The sequence below is a fragment of the Gymnogyps californianus genome, chromosome 20, assembly GCF_018139145.2.
Source record: "Gymnogyps californianus isolate 813 chromosome 20, ASM1813914v2, whole genome shotgun sequence".
NCBI classification, from domain to species: Eukaryota; Metazoa; Chordata; class Aves; order Accipitriformes; family Cathartidae; genus Gymnogyps; species Gymnogyps californianus.
In genome coordinates this window covers 12,839,152-12,861,778 of record NC_059490.1, presented here as the reverse complement: position 1 = coordinate 12,861,778, position 22,627 = coordinate 12,839,152, and the positions used below count along the sequence as shown (strand labels likewise).

The 22,627-nt window shown below is 41.5% G+C and overlaps 2 protein-coding genes across 5 annotated transcripts; one reads left to right on the top strand and one right to left on the bottom strand.

The window, feature by feature from the left end:
• Positions 1-405: 405 nt before the first annotated feature.
• Positions 406-2,956, top strand: TXNDC17 (thioredoxin domain containing 17). The gene is made up of 4 exons (XM_050908869.1): positions 406-550; positions 1,570-1,651; positions 1,947-2,022; positions 2,666-2,956. Exons 1-4 carry the CDS (start codon positions 409-411, stop codon positions 2,732-2,734), a joined length of 369 nt encoding a protein of 122 aa, XP_050764826.1. The 5' UTR covers positions 406-408; the 3' UTR covers positions 2,735-2,956.
• A 187-nt stretch (positions 2,957-3,143) lies between these two features.
• MED31 (mediator complex subunit 31) lies at positions 3,144-20,944 on the bottom strand. Of its 4 annotated transcripts, XM_050908867.1 has the most exons (7): positions 20,847-20,944; positions 11,105-11,269; positions 10,188-10,231; positions 9,120-9,718; positions 5,907-5,984; positions 5,137-5,233; positions 3,144-4,391 (listed from the first exon to the last, which is right to left on the bottom strand). In XM_050908867.1, the coding sequence occupies exons 4-7, from the start codon at positions 9,559-9,561 to the stop codon at positions 4,199-4,201; spliced, it is 810 nt and encodes a 269-aa protein (XP_050764824.1). In that variant the 5' UTR covers positions 9,562-9,718; positions 10,188-10,231; positions 11,105-11,269; positions 20,847-20,944; the 3' UTR covers positions 3,144-4,198. The 4 variants fall into 4 exon arrangements, with proteins under 4 accessions (XP_050764824.1, XP_050764825.1, XP_050764821.1 ...); XM_050908868.1 differs by lacking the exons at positions 9,120-9,718; positions 10,188-10,231; XM_050908864.1 differs by lacking the exons at positions 3,144-4,391; positions 5,137-5,233; positions 5,907-5,984 and having other exon boundaries at positions 7,478-9,718.
• Positions 20,945-22,627: the final 1,683 nt, after the last annotated feature.

Sequence of the window (22,627 nt, the reverse complement as noted above, 5' to 3'; positions counted from 1 at the left end):
TCCGGCCGCGCCTGCCTGCAGGCCGCGGTCAGGCCGCGCCCCTCGCGAGGGGGACCCCCCTGCGGCGCGACCTCCCCCCAGCCGCCCGCAAGTCAGAGCCCAGCGGCCGGCCTGCCTCACGTCCAGCCCTGGCGGCGACCGCCCGCGGCCCGCGGCCCGCTCCCCGCCTCGTCCTCACGGCATCCCGCGCGGGCGGGCGGGACCGGCACCAGCGGGCCGCTAAGGAACGGCGGGCGGGCGGCCCGGGCCCGGGCCCGCGCCGGGACCTACCGGGACGCCATTCAAACCCGCTCCTGGCAACCGCCGCCGCAGAGGCCGCCGGGAAGCGGCGAGGCGGGCGGAGCGACGCGGAACTACGGTGCCCGACGCGGAGCCCGCCCCTTCCCGCCGCCGCCTTCCCCAGGCGCCATGGGCTGGGAGGAGAAGCAGGTCCGCGGGTACCCCGAGTTCGTGCGGACGGCGCAGCGCTACCACGGCCGGCCCATCTTCGCGCTCTTCTGCGGCGACAAGGATGCCGAGGGCAGGAGCTGGTGCCCGGACTGCGTGACGGGTGAGGCCCGCGGGGCGCGCCGGTGCGGGTGGGACGCGCCGCTCCCCGCTGGGGCGGCGAGGCGGGCGCAGAGGCAGGCGCGGCGGGGGAAGCGCCCTTCGCCCTCGGCCCTCGCAGGGCCCCCGCAGCGGCGGAGCGAGTCCCGCGGGGACCGCGCCAGCCGCCCGCCTGCCGGGCCGGCTGCGCGCCCCTGCCCGCCGGTACGCGCCGTCTCTCCCCCGTTTGCCCGAGGAAGCCGGAGAGGCCGCGGGTGCCCTTCGCGGAACAGGCAGGGTGGGCCGCCGGCAGCTGCCGGTGCAGAGCGGCCTCGCAAGATCTCGCCTCCGCAGCCAGCCTCCGTTCTGGAGGATCCCGAGCGGACTGGACGAGGTTCGGGTTTCGAGCTCCAGCCGCACTTACCAAGCTCGCGAGTCTAACCGGCAGTGCAGGCTGCGACCAGGCGCTGGCTAGAGCTGCTGCCTCACTAACAAGCTGCCTGTGCTGCTCTCGGTTTTGTTAGCCACGTTCCACTGAATGGCACGTAATGTAACATGTTGTTCGGTGCAGGCTGGCACAAAGGCCCAGCAACCAATTACATGCGAATCTTACGATCAGTTAATTCACCTCTGCTTTATATGTCCAGAGGCAGAAGTGACCTACCAGTCAGTGTCTGGCAGTAGAAGATGAAGGCAGTTCCTCAGAAAACACTGCACTGAACTTTCTGGATCATATATGCCAGAGTACATATGGCAACTGCTTACCGCTGTTCTGATGGGTTTTCATAGAGACAGGAGACAATGATTATTTTTCTTACTTGTTAAAGCAGAAATTGGCCTTTAACTCAATGACGTGTCCCTTCAACGTTGAGCATGTAATAAATTCTGCAAAGCTTGTGGATAACCAGATGAAACAAAATACAGATCTCTACCTGAAGCAGACAAAACATTAATTAGCAGCCTTACTGGTCAAAGTAGAGCCGTGTGATTCTGTAGCACAGTAGAAGTATTAACTACTAATAGATTTTAAAAATTGCTCTCTAGCTGAACCGGTTGTGAGGAAGGAACTTCATAACATGCCTGATGAGTCTGTATTCATCTACTGCCTAGTAGGAGACAGAGCCTAGTAAGTAACTGTTTTAATGCCAACAACTGATATAACTTTGCTATTCGTGGACTGGAGGTTAACTAACCTGTTGGAACAACTGACTGAACTGTCCTTTTCTGCAAGGAATGAAGCATTTTTTTGAGTTTTGAGGTCTACACCATCCTTAATGTGAACTATCTGCATGCTTGTTCTGAGAAGTGGGTTGGGGAGGTGCGAGGCAAAGACCTTTGAATCATCCTTTTGAAGGAATTTTAACAGGCTAACTTCAAACTGCGCCTCTACAAGCTGTGCTTAACCCCTTCTTCCTGAACAGCTGGAAAGATCCCAACAATGAATTCAGGAAGAATCTGAAACTAACAGGAGTGCCTACACTACTTAAATATGGAACAGTAAGTGATTTATTGTATGTTCTGGATCTACAGGCATTCAAATGGGAAACTGGCAGGAGCTTATGGCTGTAAATGAATTAGTCATGCATGTTTTCTGATACCCTTTCTTGTTTAAAAAGAGCAGACAATTAGGAACACCTCTTCTGCTCCCACCCATGCACTCTTCCTGGCTCAAACAGTTCCTCAAGAGAGAACCACTCTGCTTTCTGTATAATGTTGTCTATAATAAACATATAGTAAAGAAAATATCTACACTTAGCATGTAGTGATTGAGGGGAGGAGAAAATTCTCAGCAACATATTGTTAGCTTCCTGACTTGAAGCTCCTCAAATTTAAAAAAATCCAAATGCTGAATTACAGGAGTGGAACAAGTTACGTGCAGTATACTCTTGATTCAAACAGACTACAGCTCAAGTTTTAACTTGTGCATATTATTTAAATTAGCAGTTACCTTCTTAGAAATGCCTCTTCCAATGCCAGAAAACCCTCAGGCATTTTTCAATTATTCTTAACCTTGCTTGCTGCACCCCACCCTCCCCAGAAAAACAATTGCTGGAGTATGGCTAATGTTAGTATGTACAAATGGCTCTAGTCTAGAACAGTTTTTTGAATCGCCCCTAAAACATCTCAACTTTTCTTTCAGCCTCAGAAGCTGGTTGAAGAAGAATGTTTTAAAGCAGAGCTTGTGCGTATGTTATTTACTGAAGACTAAATCCTCCAGCAGTCAATCACTTACGAAGATGTTAATCTCAAGTTATTTGCAGCGTCCTTTCAAGGAATCCTTAACCTTTTTTAAAACTTTCATGGTTAATTACTTCAGACTAGTCAAGATAAATGTCATTAAATTCTAGGTCCAAACCTTCCACTAAAACCTTGCAGCAAAAAACTGTATCTTTCCTTTCATGTTCAAATAAACTTGAGTTTGCAAACAGTCTCTTTTCAAAGGAGCTGAGCTCATGTTATAAACTGAGAGAGCACCCTACAATTACTGAAGAGTAAGACTCAACTGCTAAGTTATACCTTTAATAGTGAATAAGGGGCGGGGGGGTAGGAGAAACAGAAAAACCTCCTTATTTTTCCTAAATCTGACTTCACATAGCTACTGAAGCTGTTAAGATACATTTTCAATGCCAAAGATGTTTAATGGCTTATCTGTTCAGTCTAAGTATGATAAGCTGAAGGCTGACAGTCTTGGTGTCACTGATCACGTGTTAACAGGTGCAGTGCCTGCTTCTACAAGGATATGAAGTACAACGTGAATGCAGCACGAATACAATCTAAAATACGAAAATTAAATCCCTGACAGCTGCCAAGATCCATGTTCTTAAAATAAAAACTACACAGGAATAAATGGCAAATGCCTCTCCAATACTGCAAGCATTTACACCTTTTTTCGTAACACAAACTGTTTTCACTACACATACTGTAGAGAAGCCTAACAGCAGCCACTATTTCACTGGCAGAAAACCAAGATTAAGTAAGCTGACTTTAATGGAATAGATACAGCTACAGCCTATTTCCTTCTGTTGAGTATCTGCGAAGTTTATTATTACTTATCTCTGCTCCACTCCTGCAGTCCTTGTCTCGTCACACTTTGATTTCTATCTGTAAAACATGCTGTAAGGAAAACTGTAAGATCCCCCCCAGCAACAATGATTACCAGGTAAACAGAAATAACAAGTAATAGCTCAGCTCGGTTTCAAGGCAAAAATCCACAATTTAGATTTGGTACAACATCATCACTTCAACTTTGCTCATCCTGCAGTTGTAAGAAGTAGTACATGAGGGAGTTCTTAGCCACACTTTGAGACACATCATTATTCTCCAGGGGAAATGCCTCCTAAGAACAGACTTCTGAGCTACACTTTTGTTAGATACTTAAATGTCAGTAAGTAACAAAACTAAGTTTTGTTTTCAAAATCAAGACGAATCAATAACTACAGTAAGTAATGCTCTTACAAAATGTCCATGCTACAAAATAAATTGCAGAAGGAGGTGTTTATCAGTCTTGTATCTTTAAAAAAGTTGATGAAAGAAAAAAAAACCCAGTCACTTGATAAATCAAAAATTAAGTGTACACACACCCAGAGCCAAACCTACAAAAAGGTTCATTCCTCTCTTGTAAATACTTCAGCTGACACAAAGTACACCTTATCATCACTCTTCCAAGTGTTTTTCATTTTACAGAGGTGTTGTTTTGTTGCTGCTGCTCTGCAAGTGCTTGCTGGAGGCGCATTCTTTTCCGTGAATAGTGCTGCCAGTGAAGAATCTGTTGCTCATCAATAAATTTAGCACACTGAGCATTTACCAGTTCTTTACGGAAATGTTCATATTGGAGCAGCTCTAACATATGCAAACATTGAGGATACCTGGATTAAAAATAAACATATTTAATACAAGTTTTTACAAGGTACACTAAAACTGGAGTCTCCAATAATTCTGCAGTTCATTATTTTAGTTTTATCATGTATGTGCTTTACTCAAGTATCAAACCACATAAGACTGTACATATTCCACACACTGTAACTTAATAACCAGTATTAGGCTAGGAAACAAGGAGTCCAATAACAGTTTATAAATGCATATACATGCTTGCTTAGAGTAGCTTTTCTAATTGCTACATTTTATTAAAGCGAATACATAACAACTACAGTATCTGTTTCCAGAGCTCATTTAAAGAACATAACCAAGAACTGGTTTCCCAAAATTTGAAGGAGTTTGCACACTTACAAAAATGCAAAGTCATCCTTTGTTTCATGCAAGCATCAACAATGCAAAATTACTCTTAAATTGTACTTACTGGGCCTAACTGAAGTAGTTTTGTACCATAATGTTCAATAGTTTTATTTTAAACAAATGGTAAAGTGCAGATGAAGGCTGCAAAGGAAGATTCCATGCACGACTCGTGAAAGACAAGTTTTATAATTTTGCCTGTTCTTGCTACATCTGGACTGTTGGAAACAGGAAAATTTATGTTGCATATAAACACAGTGGGGAGGACAAAGGTAAGGTTACAGGCAGAAATCAAATACTGACGTGCTGCTGTACAGTTCATAACAGAAGATAAACATCAAATCATTAAAATGCAGAAGCCTAAGTGATTTTAACACTTACTTCAGGTATTTTGCATATTCAGGTTCTTTCCAATAAAGTAAATATTTAAGATAATTTACAAAAGCTTTATCTTTGAAGTAGCCTCTTTGTGCAAGAACTGAAATAAAATGACAAATAAGGAATTGTCAGTTACAGATGCATGAAAAAAATCTGCCAAACTTGAAAAATACATATTCACAAAACTATACAAAGAGGCACTTTAGTCAAAACTTTATAATTACAATCAAATTTTGATAATTCAAAATGAAAAAAAAAACACTGGGGAAAAAGAAATATTTTTATGTCAACATACTAGGCATAATAAATTAGTCTCATCTCCCTTACGGTATGTACCTTTCATACAACAGCAAGGAAGAGAACAGCTTTTTGAAACAGGAAATTTTGACTGTAGCATCAAAATTGGCAGGGAATTAAGTATAGTACCTGAAACTATTATTAACATTAGTAAAATTCTGTTTTCAGATAAAGGAATACTGTTAACTTGACATTACTTTTTAACTACAGGCTTGAACAACTTATTTTTTTCTCCACCAGATAGATACATACTTTTTTTTCATTTCAACCCATAAAACATTTTACATTTTAAAAAACCCAGCTGTTAGAAATCTAGACAAATTAAATTATTTAGAGACTACCTGTATGCTGTGAAAGACGCATTCCCTTTTCTTTGTTTAGCCCTCTCTCTCCCTGTTTAACATTACCAGTAATACTAAACACCATTAAACTATATTCATTCCTCAGGCTCCTGATATTTACTTTTAAGTACTCACAGTTGAGGTAATTTGGATTTGCCAGACATTGAACAAACTCTAACTCCAGCTGGAACCGAAGTCGATTTCCTGTATCATCTGATATACGAGAAAAACAGTAAGAATTGGACCCACACAATAGATTTGAAAGTAATTTTCTCAGTTTGAGCCATACAGATAGAGATAACATTTAAACAGGAGAAAAAGCAGTAACTCCCCGTAATAAATACGGATTAACTTAGCAAAGCCTTCATTACATGAATCAGTGTTGGGCCTGCATTAATATACACACTGGTTTGGTTTGGGGTTTTTTTGTTGGTTTTTTTTTTTTTTTTTTACAGTCAAGCAAGTACAAAGAACAGAGGAATGCCCACTGACACTTTGTTTAGAGTGAAGAAAAAGGGAAGAGCAAGAAGCCTGCATATTTGTACAGGGAAAATTAAGAAGGTAAGAACAGGGAACTGTGAACAGCCCACTAAAATCTTAGTTGTACGTATTTTTAGAAGTAGCGCAAGGCAGCTTTTTTTTTTTTTCCCCCAGAAAGGTATCTTGATATAGTACACTAGTAGGAATACTGCAATGTTCTCACAGTACAATGTACACTAGTGGTATACTGTTGGGGTTGATACGGGATCCAGTGCTGTTTGACATCTTTATGACCTACATGCTGTGACAGACTGCACACGCAGCAAGTTTGTAGATTATATAAAACTAGGAGGAGTGGCTGAAACACAGGAGGGTTGTGCAGCCATTCAGAGGGACCTCAACAGGCTGGAGGAATGGGCCAACAGGAATTTCATTAAGTTCAACAAAGTGAAATGCAGAGTCCAGCACCTGAGGAGGAATAACCCCGTGCAACAGCACAGGCTGGGGGCCAACCTTCTGAAAAGCAGCTTTGCAGAAAAGGACCTGGGGTCCTGGTGGACAAGTTGAATATGACCCACAATGAGCCATTGCAGCAAAGAAGCTCAACGGCATCCTGGGCTGCATTAGGAAAAGCATTGCCAGCAGGTCAAGAGAGGCGATCCTTCCCCTCTACTCAGCGCTGGTGGGACCTTATCTGGTGTGCTGCATCCAGTCATGGGCTCCCCAGGACAAGGAAGACAGGGATATATAGGAGCAAGTCCAGAGAAGGGACACAAAGGTAATTAAGGGACTGGAGCTCCTGACATACAAAGAGAGGCTGAGAGAGCTGGGACTGTTCAGCTTTGAGAACAAAAAGCTTGGGGATGATCCTATCAATGTGTATAAATATGTGATGTGAGGGAATGAAGACAGAATCAAACTCTTCTCAGTGGTGCCTGGAGAAAAGACAGGAAATTTCTTTTAAATGTAAGTTTGGGGTTTTGTTGGTGGGGTGTGGTTTTTTTTTTTGTTTGTTTGTTTTTTTACTGTGAAGGTGATTTATCATAGGAACATGTTGCCCAGAGAGGCTGTGGAATCTCCATCCCTGAAGATACTGAAGACCTTACTAGACAAGGTCCTGAGCAATCCGGTCTAGTTGACCCTGCTTTGAGCAGGGGGTTGGACTAGATGATCTCCAAAGGTTCCTTTGAACATGAGCTATTCCGAAATTCTCCCAAACAGTCCCATCTTGAATGGTGAAATATGGAAGAACAGCCTACCTACTTGAACCCAATACTAAATCAAAGCTGGGGAATGACAGTTTTTTGCCTGTCCAGCACTAGTCATAAGAAATTCACTTAATATCTGCATTTATGCCCATGACTATATGAGCTGGGGGCTACCATACCAGAAGAGAGGAATAAAGAATCACCTGACTTTCTTAGAATCATGCCAAAGTATCTTCATTTTAAATTTTTTCTTTTTCATTGTCACTGTATTCTAGAAAAAGGTCTCTCTGCTATTGGTATAAACAATGTTATTTGATCCAGGTTGGTTATTGCAGATTTTCCATCACCTATGTTTGTATTAATTTTGAAAACTATTAAATATTTCATTGAGAACATAAGCTCTAGGGGATCTTGATGGGGAAAAAAAAAAAATCCATGTAAATAATGACTCTACATTTAAAACTTTTTTTTTTTTTACAAACTACTAACCAGTCATTTTTTAATCTGTTTAAAATAGCCCACACTGCCTTTAGTTCTTTTAATTTTTGTAGCATCAACGAAGACTAAATAAAATATTTTAAGTAGGAAATAATTATTTATGTAATGCTTATAAAACTTCGGACATAAAAATTAGGTGGTAGTAATCTGATAAATTCTATTTGCTATTATATTGTAGTGACAAGCCTCTAATTCCTTAGTGACTCCATCTCACACCTCAGAGCATTTCCATACTAGAGAGAAATTACTATGTCCTTAAAAAAAAAAACAACGAAACTTGAACAGAGAATACAAGAGCAGTACAATGCAAGTTGAGAACACGGGTAACAATAAGGAGAACACCTAAGTCTTAACCATAACGAACACGTAGCAAACCCTTACTGACGGAAGACAGGCTCTCCATTCTCAGAGCTCTGCTGTTACCGCTAGAGACCACTCATTCACAGGACTGCGAGGCCAACTTTCAGTTCCCAGCTGCGGCCATAGACAGACCTTAACACCAGGATATACATGCTTCTGAAAAGGCTGCATCTAAACACACCTTCCTTCTTCCAAAAAGCTATTCAGGCATAGCACCTAGCCCAGTGTGAAAAACCAATGCTTTCCACAGGAATAAGGATGAAGGACAGACTGGGACTGACCGAAGGCCCTGTGCTCCCAGATCTGCAGCTCCGATTCCTGAATCAAGAGCAAATATTAAAAGTGAGGTCGGGCTGCCATCCGTGGCAAGAGCTATTTAAGAGTTTTGGGAACGCGGGATTTAGCTCTGCCACCACGGACGCGCCCTCTGACGCCCTCTCGCCACCTCCCCTCCCACGGCCTCCGGCAGGGTGAGCGCCGCGGGTACTTCCAGGAGCGCCACAGACGGCGGCAACGGAGCAAACGCGGCGCCGGAGCCGGCCTGACCGGGGCGGAAACGGGAGGGCCCGCGGGGCAGCAGGAACTTCCCCGAGCCCCCTTCTCCGAGGAAGCGGGCTCAGAACCCGTCCAGCACCTGCCGCCCGCCAGGGCGGCGCCACGCCGGGCCCAGCTCCTGCGCGGCAGGGCCGCAGGCGGCCCCTCCCCGGGCCGCAAGCGCTCGGCCCGCCCGCCCCTCGCCGCGCGGTCCCGCCGGGCCCAGCACTGCGAGCTCCGGGAGGCAGCGGCAACCGCCACCCCTCACCTGTCTCCATGGCGGCCCGCCGGGCTGCGCGACTCGCCCAGGCACAAGATGGCGGCGAGGACACCCGCTGCCGGCGGACGGAAACCCGGCGGAAAGCAGCACTGAGGCACGCTGGGAAGGCGGCGGCGGTTGCCCGGCAACGGGCCGGGCCGCGGCTCCTCCGCCCGTGAGGCGGGGTGTGCGCCCGGGGCCGGCGGGAAGGCGGGCGGCGCGGCGGCGGGCGGGCCCCGGGCGGGCCTCGGGCGAGGGGCGGGCGGCCGAGCCCGCCCGGCAGAGGCGGCGGGGCGGCGGGAGAGGAGGCCGCTGCCGGCCGCCGGCGTTTGCGGGAGCCCGCCGGGCGCAGCGGTGAAGGCCGCTCGGGAGCGGACTCGAGAGCCGCGTACTCCGCCAGCAGGGAGCGGGGCGAGCAGGAACGGTCGGTCCGGTGCTGCCTTCTCCTCATGCACTGCAGTTGTCCCACGGTAAAGAGAGTTCCTCGTGAAAGTTTTCGTTCATCATTCTCAGACGTATGGCGACAGGATTCCTCATTCTGCGTTCGTTTTTAGATGCTGAGATAACATCCCTTGGACAAACGCTGCGTATTTGAAATTTTCAGTTTCCTAAAAAATTAGTTCCATCAGTTTCATGAGGGAAACGTACACTGCTTGGAGGGAGTATTTTCCCCATAACAATTCTACACAGAAACATGTAGATAAGATACACAGGAGTTTGGATTTTGAGTATAACAGCCATCATCCATTTACCACTGTAAGGTAATACCTCCTGTTGGTTTTAAAGTAGCAGGGCATATAATATCTGTAGTTGAAAAGAATATTCACAATATCCAAATAACCCAGACTGAATATAGTATTGGAAATATTCCTCACTTTTCAAGTTGCTCTGCTGTCCTGTGGTCTGCTGCAGCTCACTTCAAACTTTAAAGTGGCAGAAGTCAAAAATCAAAGTACTCAGAAACCAAAGTACAAACTCCACTGTATTTTTAAACGACCAAAGTTCAGTTTTACATCAGTCATTTCACTCTGAAAACTTTGCAAGCAAAACAAATGAACCTCCGAAAACTTTACTTACCACTTTTATGTAGCAGTCTCCAAAAATCTGCAAGCTTTCATCATCTGAAAAAAAAAGTCACATATGCAATGCTAGTTCCAATGGGATCCAGTGTAGGCATAAAGACAACATCCTTATGACTACATTTTATAGGCTTGTTTCCTAACCAAAAAAAGAATATTCCTTCTAACAGTAATATGGCTGGAAAGGTTAGTATTTTGTCAATGTTATCCAGATATTACAAACCAGCCATGTGACCTGTCCTGGGAGATGAGTAAGGAGGACATTTTAAGAGCACATTTCTCAGAGTTCTGTACTGCCCCAAAGCAATAGCAACGCAACAGGATTTCTGGAGGAGATCGGTAGATTAAATGTAACTGATCTTCCAGAAATGATGGACTTGTTATAAAATGGGTGCAGAAGTCTTTTCCAAATGTGGCATCAGTTTGGACTGGGACATTGCAAAGCTGGCTGGAGAAAGAGCCTTAAGAACTACTCGTGTCAATAAGCAATTTGGTGCTTATGATATAAAACAAGTGCTCTGTACTTAAAAATTAAGCAGAAATGATTATCTGACATTTTGATCTCTTTATGATCTATATTAAGGGTTACTGCTTTTCTAACTGTACAAAATATTTTAAGTTTGAATTCAATATAAGTGATTTAAAAAAAAAATCACTTTATTAGAGCTAAAATGTGCCAACAGAAATGAAATAAGACAAGTAAATCCATGAACAGCAGAACTTACAAAATCTATTTTTCTGCAGCTTCTTTCTGTGGAGATTTTATAATGTCTAGAACTCTAGCTGAGCTCATGTTAGAGCCCCCTCTCAGTGGAACTGTAGGAGGGTTTGTCTCCAGACAGTCTTTGCCTAGAGAGCAGTCTGCCTTAAACCCACAATGAATATCTCAAGGCTAGAATTTTTCATTCTACTTACCTGGCACTGTTGTTGCTCTTCTGGGAGGCAGTGGCATGGCTTGAAGTGCTCATTTTTGCCATGGATCTTTGCATTTATGTTTTTATCATTGCTACCATTAGCGAGCCATAAATCCTCCAGGTTTCTCAGGAAGACCTTGTGTTCCAGATCTGAACTGTTCATGCTCTAACATCACAGATTTAATGATATACAATGTGAGTAAACAACCTTTTGAAGAAAATTAATGTTGGAGTAATGATTTGTTCTGTCATGTAAGGGAACTTTTACCATATAGGCAGTTCAGTTCCAATTCCATTAGAAGGTAGCTTTGGGGTCAATGTTCTAGTCATGTTTTTTTTCCCCCAGATAGATAAATGCTTGAGCTGGGAAGGACAGAAAAAGGATGATCATGTGTTTATATTTGCAGAACATTCATTTTAACTTTGTGCTAGACAAGCCATTGTTTATCACTTCCAGAGCAGAAGGAAATGCAAAGGAGAGACTCAACCCTAAAATACTAAGCTATGTTTTGATTTTTTTTTCCTCTTCCTGCATGTTGGACAGAGATTTAAGCTTGGACTTTGTTTTGTTTTTCATAGCAACTTTACAATGAGCCAAGTAGATTTCAGTCAACCTCTGCACTTAATTCTTCATTCATTAAAAAAAATTGTATAAGAGTGAAACCAGTTAATAAACAAATGCTCCAAGAGTGCAGAGAACAACTGCGCTGTTGCATCAGCACCCTGGAGAGGAGCCCAGCTTCTGAGGTTGTAAATTTATTCCAGAAGTTGCAGTTCTGCCTGGTGTTACATACTGAATTTTCAGAACTTGGCTGAAGAAAAAGCCCCAATGGTTTAGTACTGTCAAGCTAGCTTAGTTTCACTGCTACAACAATTGTATTATTAGGCACTTGTGCAACAGTACACCATATACAAACTTACCTGAAATCTGACTGATTCCCCCACCCCTTTTTTTTTTTTTAAGTGATTTGCTATTTTCATTTGTTGAACTATTTTCAGTGTCTGAGTTAGCAATTTTCTGTAATACTATCTTTTCCTATGCACTATGATTTTTTTTTTTCCCTGGGAATTGGGTTACAAAAACCATCTAAAAAGGATTTATGCATAGTTTTTCTTAATAAAATAGGGTTGCCTTTTTTAGACAAGGTTTTAGTGGTTGTGGAATACTACCATTGCTATATCAAAACATAACAAGTCACTCCCCAGTAAACACAGACTTTGGGCTAAAAGCAGAGATCAAACAGATCCCATGTGTCTGCATTGCTATTCTGGAATGTGATTTCTCTCCCAAAACTGACTTCAGAGGAGAGAATCCTAAAAAAGGATTGGTCACAGGAATAAATTACTATGTAGGTTTGCCAGAGTTAAGTCAAACATCTCAATTCTTGGCCATCAACACTAGCAACAAAATTGAAAGTCAGGATCATAGTATAATAACTAAGAACATTCTCTAGGAAAAGTTTGAATTTTTTTTCTGCTTTTAAATATCAGTTGAGTCAAACTTTCAGGGTATAAGTGTTAACATATATGACTGTGAGCCAGGAATTTTCCATATTGTTGTGAAACCAGGACAACATCACTGCCTCAGTTTCTTGTTTTATAGGGACTAGACTGCCATTGCTGTTGTTGTCTGTCTAAAAACTGTTTCTGGAACTTTATTTTTTTTCTGAGACATTTTGACAGAGTATGCTAAAATTATAGTGGCTTTATCTATAACACACATATATTATCTAACAAACAGAAATAGATGAGATAATGTTTTCTACCTTAAGCAAATTAAGCTGTTGAAAGTTGAAAACTGCATTCAAAAAATGACACATGGCTGCAGTAGTAATTACAGATAGTAGCTAAGTGACAATAAAATCAAGTTTGTGACATGTCTTTGTAAATGCTATGTTTAGGAAAACCACAGACACCAGGATACCGAAAGGTCTTTCCTGGTCCACAAAATAACATAATGTTTCTACTATCATCAATTATTTGATCTCAATGTCTGGATGTCAACCTTTTTCCAACTGTCACACAGAACTTTGGACTTTTTTTAATATTAAATGAAGTATCCTCCATCTTGCCAAAAAGAGGTCTCCTCTTTAATATTTGAGACATTATAAAGGCACTTGATTCTTTGGAGGACTCAGATTCCATTCAAATTGATAACAAAATATCTCCTGTAGATAAAGATCTCACATGTTCATGTCTATGACTTAGTTCAGAGTTACTTCTGAGGGCTTAAGGGTGGAAACCATTATCTTTTAATTAAAAGTTGTCTATCCCAGTCACCTGTAGTGTTTTCCACACTGGATACTTGTAACTGACAAAAATATAATTTTTAGCTGGATATGCCTTCCACTTATTTAAACTTAAATTTTACACTCACGGGTTTCAGAAAATATTAGAAGCTATAGGCTAGGTTCTGGCATTTTTAGTCACGTTGATTAGTATTGCACTGGCAAGAATACTTTTTAGAAAATGGAATAGTTTATGATGACAAGTACAATATAACATTAGAACTGGCATAGAAACACAGCCATTAAATGGAGCCACTTTTGGGACGTGAAGGCACTGAGACTCCATTAGACACAGGAGAAAAAGTCTTGTCTGAAGTGCTATTAGGTCTTGAAGGTGGACACTGAGGAACTGAGATGTTGCAAAGGGTTTATCTATGACACCGTAGTATAGTGCATTTGCATTAGAAAGAAAAGAAGATCCAGCAAGGCTTCATGATTGAAAACTGATCAAGTGGAACAGTATTTTATACCTAATGCTTGGAATCCAAGACATCCCCTTTTGTTCATACATTTACCCATCTGCTTTAGAATAGAATGCAAACTTGTATTGACATGGATAATGACATCTTAAAGGATTTTACCCATAGAATGCAAGACAGAATTCTGCAGACTGGAGAGTATCCTGCCTCAAATATGGTTAAATAACAGAGAACAGAGTATGCATTATGTTATATTTATAACAAGCCAGTACAAAGTCTGCAATTTTTTTACTCCAATGTTATAATTGTAATTCAATAGAAACAAGATCATAGTTATCAGTGACTGAAACAATTGTCAGAACATATTTAATTAAAGGCTTAACTGTTCACTGAGTTCTATTTTTTGAGGTCAAGAAACTGGCAGGTAATGTGCATCTCAAAAGCCAGCCTATGACAGTCATGGTAGAACAATCTTCATCTGAAGAGTGTTAAACACCATTCAATGGAGCTGTAAATTTGGTGAAATGGTGTGAAAAGACTTAAAAGACTGTGGCTTATTGCAGATGCTGGAATGTGTACTTACATGACTATGGTACTCCTCTAGCTTCAGACAACCATTAGAAAGCAAAGATAAATTCAAAATTAAATGTCAAGTGTCAGAAAGCGGTTTATGTTTTTCTTTAACAAGTTGGTTAAAAATACGTCAGTCTTCTATCCTTAGGACATCTGGAAGGCAGATGAATTTGAGGTCAGCCATTTGCCAGGAGCAATATGCATTGAACCTGAGAACAGTGGTCTACAAGAAACACCTTCACAAAGGTATTGCTTGCCGTTTGATGCCCTTTTTAAGGTGCTCTAAGGAAAGAATTCTGCAGCGAGCCAGGATATGTGGGGCCTGATCTGAAGGAACTCTTATCCTATTGAATGCCAAACAGGCCAGAAACAAACTCATTCCCTAGTGATGAAGGAATGTAAAACTTCCCAAGTCTGAGATCCATAGACAAGCTTGCAGAACAATAAACTGAATGTTATCTATTTTATAATGGTTGCAAATATGAATACTTTCACTTATTTTCCATTATATTTTGGATTACCATTACAGTTATTTAATTTTCCAAATAATACTCCAATAATGATGTCATTTGATCCACTTTCTATGCCATTTCATTTTTAGGCTCTTCTACTGTGGCACTGAGCAGAAGGGCGTAGGGGAAACACCAGGAAGAATTATGTATAAAACTAAGGAAATCATTGGCATTAATTTGGAATTAATGAAAAATGTATCCCCTTTATTTTATAATACGTTTTGACTGCGTTCAGAAAGAAACAATTAGTTAATTTGGTGCTGAAACTAAAAGGTATGCTCACATAGACTACAGGTGAGGGCATTTTTCTTAATAATCACAAGAATAGACCAACAGCTCTGCCAACTGGCATGGCAACATATTCCTTACATGAGAATGTGTTTTTTTATTTAAAAAAATAGGGAAGTTTCCTGGCACTACAGCTGAGAACGGAGGCTTGAGAATGCAGCCTTTTCCTCCAATATAGCCTAAAAGCTCAGGAGCCAGATGACCCACACACAGAGTTACTGTGAGTAAATATAAATTTTGGATATCTAGGTTTAGTTTGTTTGGATTTGTCTATACCACACTAGCAGATAGGGTTTTTTTGTAGATTTTGTAACTGGCACAAATGTTAATCCTACACTTTTTTTGTTGGTTATTTCCAAACATGAATAACAGAAATTAGTAGTGGGCTATTGCACAGAGATTCTCTGACAGCTCAGAGACTGAGTCCTTGTGTAGTGAATGAGGTCAAAACCTCAGGTCTTTTCAGAAGTTTTGAAAGGGAGGGCTGGCATAATGGTCTAGAGAAAGAAAGCTGATGGTAGACAAGCAAGAGCATTCAACTTGCTCATCCCTAAAATGCTGAATGGGCCAAACTGCTGGAACCTGAGCTGCAAGCTCAGATCTGAAGGAGCTTTAGACTTACGTGGGGCCTTGGCAAATCAGACCTCTCAAAACAAGTAATACTAATTATGTGGAGAGCCAGACTTCAAAGTGTTGGGCTTGTAGGTGCTACTTTAATGCTAGTGATAACAGAGCATGAAAATACACACTGATGTACAATACTGATTCAGACTCAAGACTAACTTTCCCCAGGTATAAACTGGAGGAGCAGCTGAAGTTTAACAAACCTGCCAGTTCTCATCAGCTAAGGATCAAAGCTATGAAATCCCAGGAATTAAAATTCTGATAATAAATGACTAATGCTAATTAAAATCATTGGGGCTAAATAGAAAAACCAAGCAATTTATTTCTAGTTTTTAAATCGCTGTGTCTCAACTGCCTGACTTAAGAGAATTGGGGGGCGGAGGGAGGGGGGAAGAAATCACATTCTCCTATTCTTGCACAGGAACATCTAACTATACTAGATATAGCACTGCAGTTACTTTTATAGATAAAGAAGAGAGCTGGAAATGCATGGTCTCCAATAATGAAGATATGATTAGTGAGATTCCTTCCTGCTGGCAAGTAAAACTCTAAATATTCTGTCCACTCACCCATAACCTCACCCACTCATGATGAAAATAACTTTAATTCTTGGTCATTGCAAAGGTGGTGCACAAACAGAGTTTCACAGATGCCTACATCAATATTTGGCAAGAATATAAACCCTCTCTTTAGCTGCATGCTAGCCAACCTGTCAGTGCTTATAGTCAAGATTATACAGCATTCAGGCAAACAAAAGTGCTGAATTCCTTAGGGAGGAAATCTAAATATACTTCTTGTAGGCAAGGCCCATAACCTTTGAATGCCAGGCCTACAGTAGAGTATGTTTGAATTATGTCTAACACATAAACTTAAATAACATGAAGTAACCTAGAGCTATGAATAATTACACAACAGTATAAAGCACACCTTGACATGTTACTTGCATTACATTCAATTTTTTTTTTCTGTACCGCAGAGTTAAAATTTTAAAGTATTTTGAGATTAATTACCATAAAAACACAGTTTCTCTGTGGATGGTTTCTTCAAGCTCCCTTGGTTCCTTGCTCATATCTTACAATTAGTAATATCTCTGTTCGTTAGCTGTTTTTCCTAGCTCAGTGAAAACAGCCTATTGTTTTTTCAATCTATTCCTTTTCCTAGGCCACTTCATGTGTTAAAAAATAAAAGCCACCCCCAAACAAAAACCCCAAGATTTTTAATGTATAGTTTTATATAAAGAAAAATGTGAAACTATAACTCTCACTATAATTATGATTTCTGAGATGCCTGATCTTGCAGTCCTTCAGTTTAACCATTGCAAAAAGAAAAGGGAAAAAAAAAGTCTCAGGATCTGATCTTAGGTTATTTTTCCTTTCTTATGAGCATATTAAAAGCAATACAATACTTTCCATTTCCTTAATTGGGCTTTGGGTCAATCATCACCCCAACTATAAGATTTGCCTTGGAAATTCAAGAGGGAAAAGCTGAAAATTTTAGTGCAAGATGAGCATCCTGGGATGATCACCTTATACACTTTTCCTTCACCAAGATCTTTCCAAACATAAGATATGCATATGCTAGCTGAAAAGAAGAGTATCTCCACTGGTTTCAGTGCAGTTGCAGACATGAAGATCTGGTGGTGGTAGAAAGAAAATCCAACCCAATAATTCTCAACATATATAATTTTAACCAATCAGCTTCATCCTTTTTCACCGGGAGGCTGAGGTAATTTTAAAAAAGAAAGGGAAAAGGGGTACACGTTGAATAAGTGTTCAGCTGGGATCCACAGTCACCCTTTCCAATCCATGCAGTGGATTCATCATTTGGCTGAATCCACTCAGTGCTGCTCTTTTCAATCTCTAAGCAGGTGAACAATTACCATGTTATTACTGGAAGATGCTATGTTGATGCAGTGTAAGCATTAAAGCTAGCAAGACAAAAAAAAAAAGAGGCTGTTAGCATAAGCACTATTTGACCCTGCGCAGCAATGATCTCCATCACAAACACCCTGTGATGGATATTAATAGACACATAGTCATGGAGCACTGTTCATTTCATTGGAGACGTACATCTTGACTTTACACCCAGCTGAATATCTTGGCAATCTTGCAGGGCATTGCTTGCTTTTCTTTCTTGTCCTTATCCCTACACAAGGGTAAACACGCTCCCCTCTAAGATACCTCCGTGTGCTTGTATTACAGCTCCTGCTGTTCTAGGAATGTCTCCCTAGCCATCCAGTGTCTTCACAGCATTTTTCCTAGGTGCTTTGCACCAGTATCATCTGTGCATCTTCTCTGAAGACTAGTATTTTGAACAGTAAATAGCAATAATTATTTAAAGTGTCATTCTTGGAGCACTAGAACTAAAGATGCAGATTTCCTGTAAGCAAAATTTCTAGTTATGATTTCTGCATAATCAAAATTCTCTTGTGGCATTTCTTTGTAACTTTTCCTATTGTTAGGGCATAACCAGGTCTCTTTCTTCTCATCAGGTACGTATTACCCCAAGACTCTCCCCCTGTCCAGGAAACTGGACTGAAATCAACCAGTAGGTTTTTGGAAATATTTGGACACATACACTGACAGTGTAATTGCAAAAGCTGTGTTTCCACTGGTCTGCTGTAGGGACCAGAGTGGGACGTAACTCTGATCATGGACTGGATGCTGCCTTGTTATTGCTATCTCTGAATTCTCCTCTGTCAAGGGACCAAGCCTGGACTATATCTCCATATGATCACAGCCTGTGCTGAGAGAATTCCCAGTTAACCTCACCATGAGGCAAACCCCTTGATTTTGCACAGGTAGGGACCTCAAAAACTGGCTGTGAAATACACTCGTCTAGAGGCAAAGTCAGAAGTGTTGATTTGCAACAAAATTCCAGTTCAGGGAGTCTAATACATCCAATTATAAATATTTTAGCTTCTGCCAAAGTCAAAGCCAGGCTCTGAGAGACCCTTGTCTGAATTCCTGGTCCTCCAGCTCCAAGGCATGGGAGACTGGAAGAACCCTAAAAATACTCAAAGAATCAGTTGATTGCACTCAGATGATCCAATATTACTACTGGCCATGGCAACACAGACCTTTGTATGTGACTTTTGACACCTTGACTTAGTCATCTGATAGAGACCAGCACGTATGTTGTGGTTTAACCTCAGCCAGCAACTAAGCACCATGCAGCCGCTTCCCCCTCCCCCCTCCCAGTGGGATGGGGAGGAGAATCAGGGAAAAAAAAGTAAAACTTGTGGGTTGAGGTAAGAACAGTTTAACTAAAGTAAAATATAATATAATACTAACTAATAATAATAAAAATATAATAATAATTGTAATGAAAAGGAACATAACAAAAAGAGAAATAAAACCCAAGAAAAGACAAATGATGCACAATGCAATTGCTCACCACCCGCTGACTGATGCCTGAGCAGCAATCCGCCCCTCCCAGCCAACTCCCCCCAGTTTATATACTGGGCATGATGTTCTATGGTATGGAATATCCCCCTGGCTAGTTCAGGTCAGCTCTCCTGGCCATGCTCCCTCCCAGCTTCTTGCACACCTGCTTGCTGGCAAAGCATGGGAAACTGAAAAATCCTTAAGTGCTGCTTAGCAACAACTAAAACATCAGGGTGTTATCAACATTATTCTCACACTAAATCCAGAACACACTGTACCAGCTACTAGGAAGAGAATTAACTCTATCCCAGCTGAAACAAAGACAACATAAAACTTTTTGGTTTACAGCTGTTCAGGGTGTCACCTCATGTATCTGTGGGCCCACCTCCATCTACAAACAAACTGCGAGTCCTTTGTAAATGATCGTCAACAGCCCTTTCATCATTAGGAGGACTTGGGACTCGAATTCCACAAAGGGGGAAAAAAACCCAAACCACCATAATTTTGCTTTATTTCTTGAAACCATGTAAAAAGGGAGATGCAGCCCCATACCCTCCTGCTCCTCAACCTGAATAGCTAAATGCCTGAGCATTCAGGAGCTGAGCTGCTCCTCAGCAGTATTTACCAAATGCACTGGATTATCTGGAAACCTAGCTTGAACTTCCCTCTAGGATTCACCTCTGAAGCCCATGGTCATTCCTCAGATGCTAGGTTTCCTGAGTGGAAGAGACATCCCTGATCTCCTGTGGGTAAACAGTACAGAGTAAGGCCACATTGCTGGGAACAGTGTTCGAGGATGCCATTTTCTTTTACTAGAAATGCCAACATCATCTCTATTCCTTGCACAGAAAGGCTCATTTTAGTATTTTGGAAGAGAGAGAGAGGAAGATGAAGAAATCATTGCCAAGCTTTGTCTTAAATCACAGCATACTCAAGGCAGCCACTCTGCAATTTTCTTACATGATATCATAGCTGTTCAGCAGCAATTTTTCCTGTTGTCTTTCACCTACAGTTATCTTAATGAATGCCAACAAACAGTCCAACTGAATCTTTAATAGCTCCTGTGCAGGACACTTTAGTAGGAGGAAGATGTTATTCACAGATTGTTCTTTCCAGTCAGGGAACAGGCATCTCCTATATCAGGAGCATTCAGAAGTGACAAGAAAGAAGAACATGGCCTACCCACACTTTGAACAGCAGTATTCCTGGAATCTAGTCCCAGTTCTGGAAGAATAGTCAAAACAGTCTTTATTCCTAAAATTGCTTACCACCGCCTTCTCAGTGCAAGAATTGCAGTAGGAAGTATTAGCACAGCTGTCCAGACATCATGTACATCTTTGGTTAATCTCTTAGTTAAGAGGTTTCCAGATTCCATTATTACAGGCTCTTTCTGTTGGAGCTTTACTGCAACAGCTCCAGCACTCTCACTGCTAGAGGTTTTTATAGTATGCAGTCTTCTATTTACAGAGTGACTCTGCTACACAGGCTTTATAAATGCTTTACAAAGCGTATGAACTTGGAGCTCTCATCTGCATAACATTAATAAGTATAGGCATTCATACCTCCCAGTATTTATTAGTCTTTTTCTGATCTTTTGACTTCTGCTGTTATGGGGCATCAAGTTACAGCAGAAAAAAACCCCCAAACACTTACCTTTGTAATTTCCATTTCTTAAATGTTCCTCAGGAGGCAGAGAATCCTGACCTTCTCCCTGACCTTAATTTATTGTGCAGACCCCAACCAAATGATGGATAAATTCGAGTGGAGTGGAGTGGAGTGGAGTGGAGTGGAGTGGAGTGGAGTGGAGTGGAGTGGAGTGGAGTGGAGTGGAGTGGAGTGGAGGAACCCCACACAGCTAGGACAGCTGCTGCAGTGAGACATATAAATTAGCAAAGACCTGAGAGGTGTTTCATGGAGGACACCTGCACCTAATTTACTCCCAGAATGTTGGTCATCAGCCATTTAAGTCACCCCCCCCCCAAAAAAAAAAAAAAAGCCAAAGAGCTGGGCCAAGATCACCTGCCAAAAATGTCAAGATTTATTTGTTTGACCACCGTTCAAACAAAGGTGAAGTTGTTCCCCAATATGAGTCCTCAGAGGGGTGATTTTAACCTGTGTATTTTCAGTATCCTAGGGTGACATGTTCGGATTTGCTCTGTATTGATCTGACATCTGTAGACAGATATGAATGAAAACAGTCAAAGGTGAGCTCTGAAATGAGGTGTAAGACAATTGTGTGTGTGGGGAGGATGCTCCCAGAAAAGTTTATGTTGTTTTTTCCCCAGCTTTTGTTATTCAAAGAGGAGCTAAAGTGTCCTGTGTTCCGCGTCCTCATCCCTACCCCTCTTTTTCAGAGGAAATTCTGTTTTCCCCAATTGAAGGATAACTACTCTTAGTGATGTGCACAAAAAAATCCTGGGTTTCTGATTTCTGACTGTATAGCAATGACAAAATATTGAAGTAAAATAGATACTTGCTCCAGAAATAATCATTCTTTAATTGAAAGATTTTGTTAACTTTGTTTCTGGTGGAAAATTTGATCTTCAACTGGCTTGCTAAAATATTTGCTAAGACCCAACCCATGTTATTGTTCACAAAGAATAGTTCACAAATGAAACTACAACAAACTAGTTTCAGTATCTGGAACATTCAGTTCTTTCAAGAATATGGTTTGTCTATAAAAATAATGTTTTATGAGCACTGTAATGAGGCTCACATTCTGACCTGGAACAGTTTATGAAAACTCACCGAAGAGCTGTGTGCCAAATAAGGCTAGCGAGTAATTTCACGTGGGTAAATAAAGTACTGAAGCAAACATGGGAAGGATAACACCTTTTTTCTTACAGAAGAAACAGCCTCTTTCTTATGAGCAGAATCTACAGTCCACATTTACACCGTAATGAATGGGCAACTATTGACTTAGTGCTCCAGAAAAACCTAAGTGGGCAAAAAATAGTTTCTGTATAGTCAGCTCTATTTTTAAAGAGCTACCAAACGTCTTATTAAGCAGTCCCTAATCACCTCAGAGCAGCATGGTATGTCTACTTTTTACTCTGTGCTTCCGAATGGTGAGGGCTGTACTTACCTCTATTCCATATAGGACACAGAAATTCCGTAGAATTTCCTTCTGGAAGAAGAAGGTTCTCCTTCACCATGAAAAGCTACAGGTATTAACTAGCCATGCAAAAGCACAGGATAAATAAGTATATTATTTTCAGCATATTGAGTTCACAGTTACTATACTGGAATGCTAAACCACAGATTAAATAACAAAGCATTTGAGAGAAATCTACTATAAAAAGATAAAGGAACTCCTGATAAATATAGTTTACTTTTTAGGCTTATATTCATGTGCAAGTACAACAAATGGCATAGGGATTTAACAACAAGGGGAAAAGCAGAGAACAACAGACATAATAGACAAGAAATGCCAC

Excerpts from the sequence above, each read along its gene's own strand:
- MED31 (XM_050908864.1), bottom strand. The coding sequence starts at position 9,561 with ATGAGGAGAAGGCAGCACCGGACCGACCGTTCCTGCTCGCCCCGCTCC.
- TXNDC17 (XM_050908869.1), top strand. The coding sequence starts at position 409 with ATGGGCTGGGAGGAGAAGCAGGTCCGCGGGTACCCCGAGTTCGTGCGG. Across the intron at positions 551-1,569 it reads GTGCCCGGACTGCGTGACGG|CTGAACCGGTTGTGAGGAAG; the intron begins GTGAGGCCCGCG and ends ATTGCTCTCTAG. Across the intron at positions 2,023-2,665 it reads CACTACTTAAATATGGAACA|CCTCAGAAGCTGGTTGAAGA; the intron begins GTAAGTGATTTA and ends CTTTTCTTTCAG.